Source organism: Linepithema humile, chromosome 4 (assembly GCF_040581485.1).
Source record: "Linepithema humile isolate Giens D197 chromosome 4, Lhum_UNIL_v1.0, whole genome shotgun sequence".
Lineage (NCBI taxonomy): Eukaryota > Metazoa > Arthropoda > Insecta > Hymenoptera > Formicidae > Linepithema > Linepithema humile.
This window is the reverse complement of record NC_090131.1, coordinates 24,511,601-24,525,599: the sequence shown is the minus strand read 5'-3', so window position 1 is coordinate 24,525,599 and position 13,999 is coordinate 24,511,601. Positions and strand designations below refer to the sequence as shown.

General features: G+C 33.2%; 1 protein-coding gene across 4 annotated transcripts in view; it reads left to right on the top strand.

The window, feature by feature from the left end:
• Positions 1–13,933, top strand: part of snu (snustorr) — a 49,905-nt gene extending 35,972 nt beyond the window's left edge. For 3 of the 4 annotated variants that reach the window (XM_012367429.2, XM_067354418.1, XM_067354416.1), the window contains 12 exons: positions 2,955–3,269; positions 3,590–3,697; positions 6,725–6,818; positions 7,510–7,677; positions 8,327–8,458; positions 8,900–9,048; positions 9,335–9,542; positions 9,705–9,882; positions 10,334–10,520; positions 10,728–10,993; positions 11,227–11,313; positions 11,941–13,933. In XM_012367429.2, the coding sequence (XP_012222852.2) occupies positions 2,955–3,269; positions 3,590–3,697; positions 6,725–6,818; positions 7,510–7,677; positions 8,327–8,458; positions 8,900–9,048; positions 9,335–9,542; positions 9,705–9,882; positions 10,334–10,520; positions 10,728–10,993; positions 11,227–11,313; positions 11,941–12,155 (2,107 nt within the window). In that variant the 3' untranslated portion in view covers positions 12,156–13,933. The remainder of the gene's footprint in view (positions 1–2,954; positions 3,270–3,589; positions 3,698–6,724; positions 6,819–7,509; positions 7,678–8,326; positions 8,459–8,899; positions 9,049–9,334; positions 9,543–9,704; positions 9,883–10,333; positions 10,521–10,727; positions 10,994–11,226; positions 11,314–11,940) is intronic. The other variant, XM_067354417.1, reaches the window with a different exon arrangement.
• Positions 13,934–13,999: the final 66 nt, after the last annotated feature.

The following is a 13,999-nucleotide window of genomic DNA, read 5'->3' as shown; positions in this document are numbered from 1 at the left end:
AACTTTGTGTGAGAGAAGCTAAATAACGGGAAGCATTAAATTAAAAATATTTAGAATATCATGCAGAGAGAGTATCAATTATATATAAATATTTTTGCCAATTAAAAATAAAATTATGATAACATTAATAATGTATAAAAATCATTATATTTCGATGATGTAAACCATACTGATTTTGAACATCGCAGTGTATTTTTATTTAAAAAAATTTTACTTTATTAGTCTAAATCTAAAATATTGTTACAATAACGCATTACAAACACACTTGGGCAATGTTTTATAATATATTCATAATAATAATTGAGCAATTTGAGAATTCATTCAGCTATATTATGCACGTATTTGATGTAGCACGCTATAAATTTACGTATACCACTGCTAAGATTGCTTAACTTCCTGACTTCGGTGCCTTTTCTCTCGTAATCGTCATCGAAATCAAGAAAAATTGAGCATTTATGGCTTTCTACTGATACTGTCTCGAGAAAGCGATATAAGAAACTCGTTTTCTAACTTAACGAGTCGTTTACTGGAACGACGATTAATCCTCACAATGCGGTACGCATTAATTAACACGATTTCATCCGCCAGCAGTATTTCGAGATCGCAATTTATGATAAGAGGCCACGGCGATCGTTATTTCATAACGTATAACAACAATATATTCTATATAACCACCAGGAAGTTCAAACGGTAATTTCCGTCATTATTACAATTTGTTTCGTAATCGTTATAAGATCGAGATATGCAATTATATTGTGTCTATCGTGCTAACCGTCGCGAAATCTGAATAATAGTTTAGTATTATTATGCATTCAAGTGTACGATCGATTGATTTATTTTTAGTCTACGAAAATATTCATAGAATTTAAAATTATATATCTTGGAGAACATGCACATAAAAATGATAATATAGTAATACAAAATATGTAAAACACTAATTTAAATAAAAGATAAAATCGGACAATAAACCCATCATTTAGCTACTACAAGAACGTTGTTATTATAATTTAATTTTAAACATGGACACATCTGATTTTATACTTCTGACTTCTATTTTATTCACTGATTCTTTCTGAACACACTGGTTTTATTATTGCGAAATGTCTGACTAATCTTCTAAATTTTATCATCAGTTTTGTGCAGCCCATTATGTAAATGTGTTATCAAGTAGTATTTATTTATTTATTATTTTGCAGCGTTATATGTTATTTTGAAAATTTGCGTGCGTTATTGTTGACACTGAAATAGACCTGATGACAGGCTGAAATGTTTATAGATTTTATCTTAATACAAGGCTACGCACGAATAACTAGCAGTAGCTTTTTTTGCCTCTCTTATCTTTTATTTTGATTGTTAATTATCGGAGTCTTTATAATTTTTACACTATCTTAATTGATTACCGCACAAATGAAGAATAGCTTTAGTTAATTTATTCAAAATATTTCACTAAAAATATGCTTCACTCATCACTTTTTTTCGGAAAAAATCAGCAATATTCTGAATATTTTGATAGATTATTTATTCGTGAAGATTTATTTTATAAATCTCTTATTGGAATTCGTATTTTAACTTTTAGCAACTCTGTCGCATCTTGTTGATATTTGACAAGGCTTTAATTTGATTTCTTTTATTGATATTGATGCATATTTTTTTGTTTAATTACCTTGGCTCTTAGATATAATCCGCAATGAAAATTGGTATAAAAATACTGCTATCTAAAAACATTTATATAAGACTTTAATTAAAAAGCTTATTTGCGGTAATTGGTGATTAATATTCTATCTCTATTGATCATAGATTCAATACTTATCAAGCACAATAACATCGAGAAAACTTATTGTTTCTTAATTGCTTCCGAACTTTCCTTTAATCCTTTCCTCGTAATCAACTGATTACGTATATTGTACATTGTGCATAAGTGACTAATTAATTGCATGATTCAAATTCTCTAATCTTACATAATTTTCAAGTAAAGCTTGTTGTAACATCCTTATGATGATCTTCCAAAGTTAAGAGTAATTTCAAATTTAATTATGTAATTTGCTTTTACTTCTTATCTCGTTTTCTTTCGGCATTATTAACAAATAAGTAAAATTTTTTTTCTTAATTAGAATTAAATAGCTGCTGTCATACTTTTTTTAGTAAGAATTAAAATCTATATTTGGAAGACGCGTTCCGATTCTGTCGGGAGCGAAGGGAATACCGATGACGTGGAGAAGTGTTCTTCATATGAAAAGGCATAATGAATAAATCGATGACGATTCTTAGTGATTCACTTCGGTATGAAGGCAACGTCCCAGACCATGTTCTCAATTTCCATTTACTTTGTCGCGAGTTACATCACGTACACTTCGCGTTCAGCCTTCAGCTGACTCCACCGTTGCAATTTAAATCTGATTATTCGTTCGTTGTGCCTGCTTCAACGAATTCTTTACAAGTCACAAGTCTGTCTTGAAACGGCATTCATTCTGCCTCGCTTCGACTCTCTCGTGAGCACTTATCAGTCATGCAAACAATTCTGTCTCTCGACTTCCGGCAAAGCTTCTAAGTTCGAAGTTATGAATAATCCCCGAGAAATCATATTTACCTGAACTTCAAGGACTGAACTTTTCAAGTTCGCTAACTATGCTTTTGTTAGCGTCTTGATGAAAATTGCAAATGCAAATGACGCTCGACTAAGACTGTTGATTTGTCTATTCACATTTAAAAATAATCTCGAAGGCTAAAATCTGTAGAATGTATGGACATTTTTCATCGGCAATATTTGTTTTTTTTTTTTTTCGGTCTAACAATTAGCTTTCTATACAGAACGTATGGAATTTGCACGTATTTCTTTTATCAATTAAGATATATTTTACAAAACACCTTTTATTTTTCACTGCGTTTTGCTTCTCTCAATGTAACGGACAATAAACACCGAATGAATAAAAATCGTTGCAAATTATTCGCATTAGATACGGACTGCTGGGCGCCAGCGGATGCGGCAAGACCACTCTGCTATCTTGCATAGTCGGCCGGAGAAGATTAAATTCGGGCGAGATCTGGGTGCTGGGCGGCAAACCCGGGACAAAGGGCTCCGGCGTGCCCGGGAAAAGGGTTGGCTACATGCCGCAGGAGATCGCACTATACGGCGAATTCACCATTCGCGAGACCATGATGTACTTCGGCTGGATATTCGGAATGTGCACCGCCGAGATCGTCGAGAGGCTGCGTTTCTTGTTACAGTTTCTTGATCTGCCTTCGCAGAATCGCTTAGTGAAGAATCTCAGGTATGCATTTTTCGCGCCGCGATCGCATTGTACCTGCTCGTAATAACAATGATATAGTCTGAAGCTAAAGAAGAAAAGAGAAGAACTTATATTCCTGTTTTTCTCTATCATATGCATATTCTTTAGAATAAAAGCTTCATTTATTTTACGATTGAAAATTTTATCCTGTAAAATTAATTTGCTGACAATGAGTTGTATGATTTTATATCGAAAGAGTTAAAATTCTTTTTACATTTTTTTAAAATCAACATTTATTGTTACTGTTTTAAAAAATGCACATTTTATTTATTTTATCCATTAAACATACTTTTTTATATTAGCGGGGGTCAACAGAGGCGAGTATCCTTCGCAGTGGCTCTCATGCACGATCCTGAACTATTGATCCTGGATGAGCCGACCGTAGGCGTAGATCCGCTATTAAGACAAAGGTATGTAATTTTTTTTGTTTAATAAACTGCGTGAAAAGCAAATGCGCTGTAGCTAATTATATGGTTAATGAGTTTGATGTTAGTAATTAAAAGATATTGATCGAGCTATTTATGAACTACTATTTATGAGCAGCAATGATCAATTTTGCATTCTCGATTAGAATAATTAAATAACGTGACAGACCGTGACCCATCCTAAATAAACCTTCAATTTGCTGTTCATTAGCGGAATATGTATGCCACTAACGATGTAACAACAGTTACACGTGTACGATCAATTCAGTATTATTAGCAGCAGTAAATAAAATATCCAGGTTAACCGTAAATTATTCACGTCGTACGTGAATGCCTAATTCCCGTATAATGAATTTAAATTTATTTTTAAACCTTGTTCTACAAATTAATAGTATTATAATAAATATTTTAATTAATTTAATTATCCAAAAATTATCTATTTAAGTCATAATTTTTGATAAAAAATCCATGAGATTTTTTACTACACAATGATTCTCAAGTAAAAACCGAAATAAAGAAGAAAAGAGAATTGAAGGATGGTGAGAATCTTCGTTCATACTTTCGCTGAAAATCTAAACAACAAAATAAATCGTGCCAGCGATTCGTGACCAATGCACCAAATCGCAAGTCACGCTTTTAAGCTTCCCTTTAAGTGAAAGTATTAGTCAAACGAATCTAAATGGCAAAAAAGAGTAACAAAAAATGAACCAGGTCAAATTTATCAAAGCGCGCCGTTCACACTTTTCCAGCCGTCCTTTTCTCTTTTTATCCGATGTTAAGTCATCCATATTAAATAACAAAAATTTGCTTATTACTTATTAATTATTCATGACAAATTTGACTAAAATAATTTAAAAAATTTTGCTTTTTTATGATTTTACTAACGCTTGTTTTTCAGATTTTATCAATACTTGTTTGTAAGATTTTATGCTTATTCCTTAAAAAATGTCACGTCAAATCTTAGTACTTAGACATTGGACTTTGACTTCTGAAATAATAATCAATCACTTCTTGCGTATAATGTCTGGCTTTTGACAGAAAATCATTCAACCCCAATTAAAACATTGCATTGAAGCGTTTTGAAAATGAATACGAATGCTTTCATGTGAAAATGAAGTGTTTAAAGAAGTAATATGCTAGGCAACGGTCGATAACCATTTTAGCATAAATTTAAATAATACACGTATGCATGATAAGTAAAAAATATTATTTTTTCAAAGAATAAAGCACCGTCACAAAATTAATGAATAAGTCATTACGAATAAATCTTGCAGAATTGCAAGCTATTAACAAACAATTAGATATTATTGATAACTACATAAGCCTACTGCAATTGTTTGCAAAATATTTTTTATCTTGTCGAAAACAAATTTTATTCACGCAGAAGGGAAATCATCACTTCCGTCCGCGAGCAAATGAAGCGAATTAACCAAATGCTTTCCACAATAACACATGCTGTCTTTATAACAGGAAATCATTTACTGTAGTCATTACGTTGTATCATCTCATGTCTCACTCGCTCTAGTGCGACGTTTCTCTGAGACATAGAAATTTCCCAGGTATTCCCGGTCGCATTTATACGCCATGACGTAAATGGAATGGAAAAGAGCAAAATTGAACTTGCGTAAACATTTAGAAGTGGAGTTACTGCATCAATCCTGTATTTGTAAGCACCAGATACATAATTAGAATCCGTGGTCAATTTTGTCCGAAGAAAAAGTAAAAAATAATGATAACAATTTAAGTAGCATAAAGCGAAGCTTTGAGCATTTGTCTTGTTGCTCGAAAAAATTTATAACTTTATTGTGATTACTCACATTTTGACTCCACTTTTCTCAATTTCAGACACGCACAATTGTCTTGTGAAGCATTTATGAATGAACTCGATCGCTTTCACAAGAATATTTTTAGGAAAGTTATGACTTGTCAGTTTTAGATGCAGTTTTATTTCAAGGATCCGTTTTAAAAATATATTGCAGCTTATGCTAATCACTCGTCTCGCTTTGTTGAATCGATGACTGCTGTCGACTTTCTTGTACCTGTTGAATTATATTAATTGTGCATAGCATAACTAATCTTTTACGGTTCAATAATCTTCCTACTCGAAACAATCATTGGTTAAACGATACAGTTATATGCTAATATGTAATAACGTTAATTATTAAAATTTCACGAAAAGATTAAATTATCACATAATTAAGTATAATTTTGAATTTATCAACTAAATTATTTTTTAAAAACTTATAAATTAATGATTTTTATATATTTTATGTACAAAAAAATTAATTTTTTAATATACATCTCTGTTTAATGATATATACATTTCTAGACACGATAGATTGGAGCGTCGTGTCTACAACGAGCACGGCGACTTTCGACTTTTACTTTGTTACGGTCTAGTTTTATATCGACAAATAATCTCAATGTTATGCAGTAGTTAGCAAAATTAACCGACTGGCAGAAATCTTTTCAACACGATTCTACGTATGTATGTCTACGCTATGTTTACGTCCCAATAATACATTTTTTTACTTACTGAATGTAGAATATAAAACACAAGGACGCCGACCTTTTTTAATCCGGGTATCAAAGTTCAAGGTGGACCGATTGTAAGAGAATAATCAAAGTGGGGCGAAAAATTAATGTGTGAACGCGTATAATAATATTACATTAATCGAGTTTCGCACAAACACAAACACGTACTGATCATCAATAATGATTCTGTAAATTTCCGATTGCAGAATAATCAGAAATGCTTCGATTGGAATTTACGATAGCAAAAGTTGATCATTGTGACTCAGCAAAATATTTGCGCGTAGTATTTTATGCATTTAATTATAGTGCAGACACATTTACTCAGTAGTGCGCAATTATGCGCGCGTTCGTTCTCTCTTTTATTCCTGAAAAGAATAAGTTTTGAATAATTTTTTATATAAATTTATCACAATTAAAATTACATGATAATAATATGGAAATTAATTAAAACCTGTTTTCTCTATTTTTACTTTACAGTATATGGAACCATCTAGTTCAAATCACCAAAGATGGTAACAAGACCGTCATCATAACAACGCACTATATCGAAGAGGCCCGACAAGCGCACACGGTAGTATTACAAGCTCTTTAATTAGCTATCATGAGATTTCATTAACAAAGACTTAATTCATCCTTAACATTTCTCAGTTTTGTTGACATATTTGAAGTAAAAAATGATAATCAGCAATTTACTACAATTAAAGTTAGATAATGTATTCTAAACATTTGAAACATTACATACTTATATAAATTAATAACAATTTTGAGCGATTCTACTCGTGCCATATCAATCGCAAATGCCGTTAATAACTGACGTGGTACGATTACATACGATTAATATGCCACTGGTTGTCTGTCTGCATGTTACGTTAGACACAAATTACATTGTAATCACCTAGGAAATCGATCTTGATTTTTTACGACTGATTTATATTTTGCAATAATTATATTGGAACTCGCGATTACGTAATCGGTCGATTCGAGAAGGATTCGTTGTTTTCATCCAGTGATTTATCAAAAATAAGTCCGAGGATTAAAATTATTTATGGATATAAGAAAAATAAAATAATATTTTTAAACATTTCTTATACAGATTTGCATTGCAGACTCATTTTTAGCTAACATCCTGTTAGCTAACATCTTGTTAGCTAACATCTTGAGACTTAACTTTATAAGCTAAAGTGACAAATGCAAAGTGACGAATTTATTTGCGTCACAAAAGTTATAAGAACATGAATAGGAAAGAAATGATTTTATTACAGATCGGTTTGATGAGGAGCGGAAGGTTGTTGGCCGAGGAAGCACCCAGGACTCTTTTACAAATGTACAGCTGCGCCTCCCTCGAAGAGGTCTTCCTCAAGCTATCCAGAAAGCAAGGGCAATACGCTCAACCTCCGACAGAGCTGAATATCTCGAATAACATTAGCTTGGTGAGCGAAAAAATTAATGCAATTACTTTTTGAATTTTTATACAATATTTGTACAATGTTCTGCACATTTTACCTCAAATAATTTTTGCGAACTTTTAAGATCGACAAATACACTATATTGCACAGTGTAAAAAAACAATAATTTGTATGCAATTTTTATTTGATTTGAATTTATTATTTCTGCCAATTGTGTAATTTATTATTGTCTTTGTCGCTACTGCTTATTTAAATATTCATCTCAACGACATTGTTAATTTATACTCTTAAATTTAATGACCTCTCAATTATTTTTTTTTTATTTTTCAAGAAGTTTTAATTTTTATTTTTCAAATAACTTTTATTTCTTATTATGAACTCATATTACTCTTTACATCGGATAGCTATTACATTATATATGTACATCAATATTAGTGTTAAGCACCCGCCCAAATATTGTATTACATTATTAAATATCTTTCACCTTCGCGTTTAATTAATTTTATAACAAATACGTATCCGATATCGTATACCTGCGATGTATCCGCAATGATCTAAGCAATTTGTGTGCTATATTCGTTAATTATGTCCGATTTGCATCAAAATTAAAATTCAGCACATTTGCAGTTTTATTTCCTACGACCACGCTTTGTTTTTTTTTTCTTGCACACAGGCTTCTTTAAATTGGAGCAAAAAAGAACCAGTATATGTGACGGAGGAATCCGGCGTTGTTGGCCTGAATTTCCACCAGAGCAAAGAAGTCCTGATCCACGACTCCACTAACGGAATAGCGACTCACTATGACGTAAGAGATTGTCTTATTGCACATCACAAGTTAAATTTATTCTAATTCACCAGTGCACATACAAATGCTTCTTTTTTCATCGTCAGCCCAGCACGATGTGTTTTCATGTTGTTAAATTTTTAAAGTGCTTTTATACTCGAAAATTAGTGTCACTTAATTTTAATATTTAAAAGTAAGATAATGATATACATCGAAAAATATTATTCATATATTCTAAATATTATATATGTCAAAGAATATTAGTTTCTTTTCTCATTACAGTGAATATTAAATACATTAAATTGAAAAAAGATATATTATTGGATTATGTTAACGACTCAAAATATTAACGACTTTTTTTATAAAAAATCATAAATATGTATAAAAATGCATAGACTTTCAAAAGTAAATTTTAGATTATTATTTTCGGCATAATTCTGATATAAATGTATTGTAAATCAGATGCATGGCAAAGCGGTGCCGAGCGCAAAGGGAACCGTTCTGGAGTGCGACGATTGCGGCAGCTTCACGGACTGTTATAAAATCACCAGTTGGGGCAAGATCAAAGCGCTTTTGCAGAAAAATTTCCTGCGCATGTGGAGAAATGTTGGGTATGTTGCTGATCGCACAATTATTCGCTCAACAATGTATTATAATATAATAAACTTTGTAATCAATATTAATGCTTGATATAATCAAGCCCTCTACCTTTTAATTTTATCATTTATTTTCTTTAATAACGCTATAAAAATATGTTATTTAAACATTGAACTACAATAATTTTTTAGAGAAATAATTAAAACGATACTTTACGGAAATAACGAACAAGCGATTCACAATATAATTACAAATGTTCACAATATAATTACATCGTAATTGTAATTTATTTCCTCGCAGCGTGATGCTGTTCATCTTCGCTCTGCCGGTAATGCAAGTGATTCTCTTCTGTCTGGCGATCGGAAGAGATCCCACAGGACTGAAACTAGCCATAGTTAATCATGAGATGTTCTACGAAAATATGAGTTGCCCCGTTTCGGATGACTGCTCTTTCACGCATCTCAGTTGTCGGTATCTCAATTTCTTGGATAATGAAACAATGGTAAAAGTGAGTATCTCAATTATTACATAATATATAATAAAATATAACATACTGCAGCAAAGAAAATGCTCGGAATAATTAAACTAAGTTGAAGAAAATTGATTTAGCAAGCGACAAAGATGATTCTTTTTTTTCTTTTCTTTAATTTAATATTGTTTTCCATTGCAGATATATTATCGAGATCCAGAATCAGCGATGGACGCCGTACGCAGAGGGGAAGTTTGGGGTACTCTGTACTTTACGGAAAACTTCACGGACGCTCTCGTGGCGCGGATGGCCTTAGGAAAAGATTCCGACGACGAGACTCTTGATCAAAGCGAGATCAGAGTTTGGCTGGACATGTCGAGTAAGCATTCGTTCGATTCAAGCGTTAATTTGAAATATATTATATTTTATATTATATTTTATATTATATTACATACATATTATAACTTTTTGTCATCTCACAAATTTTACTCATTTACCATTATTTATTTCTTACTTGACACGTGTCAAATCTTCCGCTTGGCATTTATTAATCGCTTCCGTCGAAATATCACATTTGCATATCAATGTATCATTTATCAGTTGCCGTTTTTAAGAACCGTATTATTCAAAATATGCGCATGTATCTTTTTCTATTCATGACGCGATGATTAAACTTGAGGGGATCAAAGTTTATTTTGTTTTCCTTTCCGTACGCCTGGCGAAGTATTTACTACTGAACGACGCTATTTGCATCACCTCTCCGTATAGACGTGCTAATGGCTGCGTCTCGCGCCGTTTGTTTTGAATCAATGCTATTTTTACCATTGCAGATCAACAAGTAGGCCTGATGCTGGCGAGAAACCTTCAATATTCGTACAGAGATTTCGCCAAGGACCTCCTGTCGTCTTGCGAGCAGAATGCGAAACTGGCCGACGTGCCGATTCAATTTAAGGACCCGATTTACGGCACCAACGAACCCAGTTTCACCGACTTCGTAGCGCCCGGTGTAATTTTGACGTAAGATAATTAATATTCACATAATTTATTAATATAAACTTTAATTTAATTAATAAATTAATATAAATTTCCGTTTCTATTTTCTAAATGTTCTAATTAATTAAAATTATCTTTTGATAATTCAATACTTTCGCGCGAATGACTTCAAGAAAATGCTCTCCGCGAAGATGCATCTTTGTTGTTTTTAATGTTAATCTTTATCCACAGCATCGTCTTCTTCTTGGCCGTCGCGCTGACGTCATCCGCGTTAATTATCGAGAGAATGGAGGGTTTGCTGGACCGCAGTTGGGTGGCCGGTGTGTCACCCGGCGAGATTTTGTTCTCTCACGTGGTTACACAATTTGTGGTGATGTGCGGTCAGACGGCTCTGGTGTTGATCTTTATGATCTTGGTGTTCGGCGTCGAATGCAAGGGCGATATCGGTTGGGTTATCATTCTAACGATACTTCAGGGACTCTGCGGCATGTGCTTTGGTAAGACGATTTTGTACTGTGACTTTTATCTGTTCAAATAATACGATGAATTGATGACCATTTAAGATATTTAGATTGCCGTTTTGTCTTTATATTTTACTGTCAGTGTTACATTCCTCTTTTGATAAATAAAAATAAATAAATAGAAACTGAAATAAAATTGACAAATAAATTCTAGCGACAGAGAGAAAAAAGAATCGCCTTGTCATCTGGACTTTTCTTTTTTTTTGCAGGGTTCGTGATTTCAGCGATTTGCGAACTAGAAAGGAATGCCATTCAACTTGCTCTGGGCAGCTTTTATCCCACGCTTCTTCTCAGCGGTATGTATAAAGAATATCTGTTAAAATAACTATATATGTATATAAGATTGCTTAGAATCCTTTTTTTCTATTTGCAATAAGATTTAAATTTTTTTATTTTATTTGTGTAAAGCATGTTTGGAAAACAAACAAATCTTTATATAATTTTCTGTGTCGATTAATTCTGTATCGATAAACTGATAACTCGCTTGATATAATATCGCTTCGATATTGTGCGTAAATATTCGCGATTATCGCGCAGACAGATTTACTGTATCGTCACGTCAACTGGTCATTTTGATCTAAATGTCACATGTTGAAGTATTTGCCGTGACTGAAAGTGAAAGCTGACTATATATGCTGTGTTCCAATCGACTCGCTATACGAAATGCTTCGAAACTGTCTCATCCAAAATACAAATTCAATGCTCTAAATAATATAATTCTCAGAGATTTTTTTCCAGAAATAAGAAAATAATAACAATAACATTTAGTTAAAATATAAAATCTAACAGTTTGCTTGAAAATAAAGTAAGGCAAAAATAAGAAAACTTTAAATAAAATAGAGAAAAATTTGATAAAAATTAAGCAAATAAAAATTCTAGTATTGAGTTAATCTCGACAAGATACGACAACGACAATTTCGCAGGTGTAATATGGCCGGTGGAGGGCATGCCGACGTTCCTGCGATACATATCGCAGGGTCTGCCGCTGACAATGGCAACGACCGCCCTGCGCTCCATGCTGACCCGCGGCTGGAGCATCACGGAGCCGGACGTCTACAACGGCTACATCTCCACCATCATCTGGATCATCGTGTTCCTCACGATAAGTCTGCTGGTGCTGAAGTTCAAGCGCGGATAAGAATGAACTCTCGTTCTCGCGTCCAGACTGTATCCGGTGTACAGTGCCTTGCGAACATTGCGCGAAGAATAGATGGCGGAGTGCTGAATTAGAAAGGAAGTGTGTTCCCGAAAAAGAGAAACGAGTCGTGCGGCGGCAAACACGCGTCTGACCGATGGACGAGACGATCAGGACTGGTTCCTCGCGTTCAGGATCTTTGACGCGACGTCAGCGAGACCCCCGACGTTTCCACCGGGAATCGAAGTGATTTTTCGAAGACGGTCTTCTTCTCTTATGTTTATTATAGGCGATGCTGTAAAATTAAGGAAGCGGGAACCGGAACTGAATGAAGACTGTAGATGCAATTGAAATATCGACTGCCAAGATTGGGAAACTTTTGGACTTTTTCCTCGAACCGCACTGCCTATAAAGAAGCTCTGCTATTGAAGAAGGATTCTTCTATCGTCGAAGAAAGTTGTTCAACTAAGGAAAGGTCTTTCCAATTACCGCCATTATCTTGGCTTCGATTCCAGGTGTCGACGTGTTGCCGATACGATCTCGTTAGCACTCTCCGCATCGAATGGATCTCTGATCCATGTGATGCTCTTGTCCGCACTTAATGTGCTTCTAAAGCTTACATGTTGCATGTTTGTGTGTGTCTATCTGTGCTATCTGTGCGTGTGTACGTGTTCGTGCGTGTGTGACGAGAGAATTCGAAGGGATGTATAACGCGCGATACTGTTGCGTGCGAATGTGCTTGTTTATAGGAACTCTATTTTTATCTGAAAAAAAGTAGCGCGGTTGCGCGAGGATACCGCCAGGATTCTCACCGTACCGTGAGAACCGACCTCTTCTCGAGAGTTATGATCGAGAAAAATAGAATAGAAAGGATGAGCTTTTTAGCAATTCTGTTGGTTCGAGGGTATAATAAGAAATAAACCTATTTTTTTTAATACACCGATATCTTTTAAACGTATTGTTAAATACGGTCTGTAAAAATATATGCTAAAGGTGTTCTGCAAAATTCGAACGTGTTATAAAAAAAATATTGCAAAGGAAAATAGCTTGATGTGCTTGATGTTTTGAAAAAATCTGTCTATACTGCAATTTGTACATTTTTCTTCGTAAAATCAATTAAAAAAGGTGATTGTATATGGTTCAATATATATGGCCTAGAATTTAATGTAACCTAATATTTTTCGGTAGATAGATAGTTCAAAAGATGATAATACCACTTGATCTAAAAACTTCTCACTAAAATGTACATTGTTATTTAGTTTTGCAATAGTTCTGAATTTCTTTCTACTAAAAAAATGATACGTTCCGAACGTGTCTCATTTTGATTTAAGCGTTATTATATTTTATCTTATTGACTTTTTCATGCTCTTTGATAATAATTAGTAACTGAAGTTTGTAACTAAATTTGATATTGTGCCTATTAAACGGTATATATAGTCTATTCTTAAATTGTATAAATATATTTTAATATTGCATATTTAATAATTTATGCCCAATTTTTAGGAAAAATCCTTGTTTTTTTTATAAAGAAGCCCAATGTAGTCCGATTAGTATAGAACACTTATTACTTTTTGTTATTTTTTGCCTATTGTTTCCAATTTAGAAATAATTTCTAAATCGGAGAAAGAAAAAGATCAGTTGTGTCCTTAAAAGTATTTTAGAGTCAATCGCTCTAACGCAGAAATCTCGAATTACAACAAAGAAAAGACGAGAACTCTGTTACTTGCTCAATATGTGATCGTTAAATATTGCAATATCAATAAATACGTTTGCTGATTTAATTTAGTTTCATTAATTTACCTGCATACTTTTCAACTTTTCCTTTACAAAAAATTAATATCAAAAAT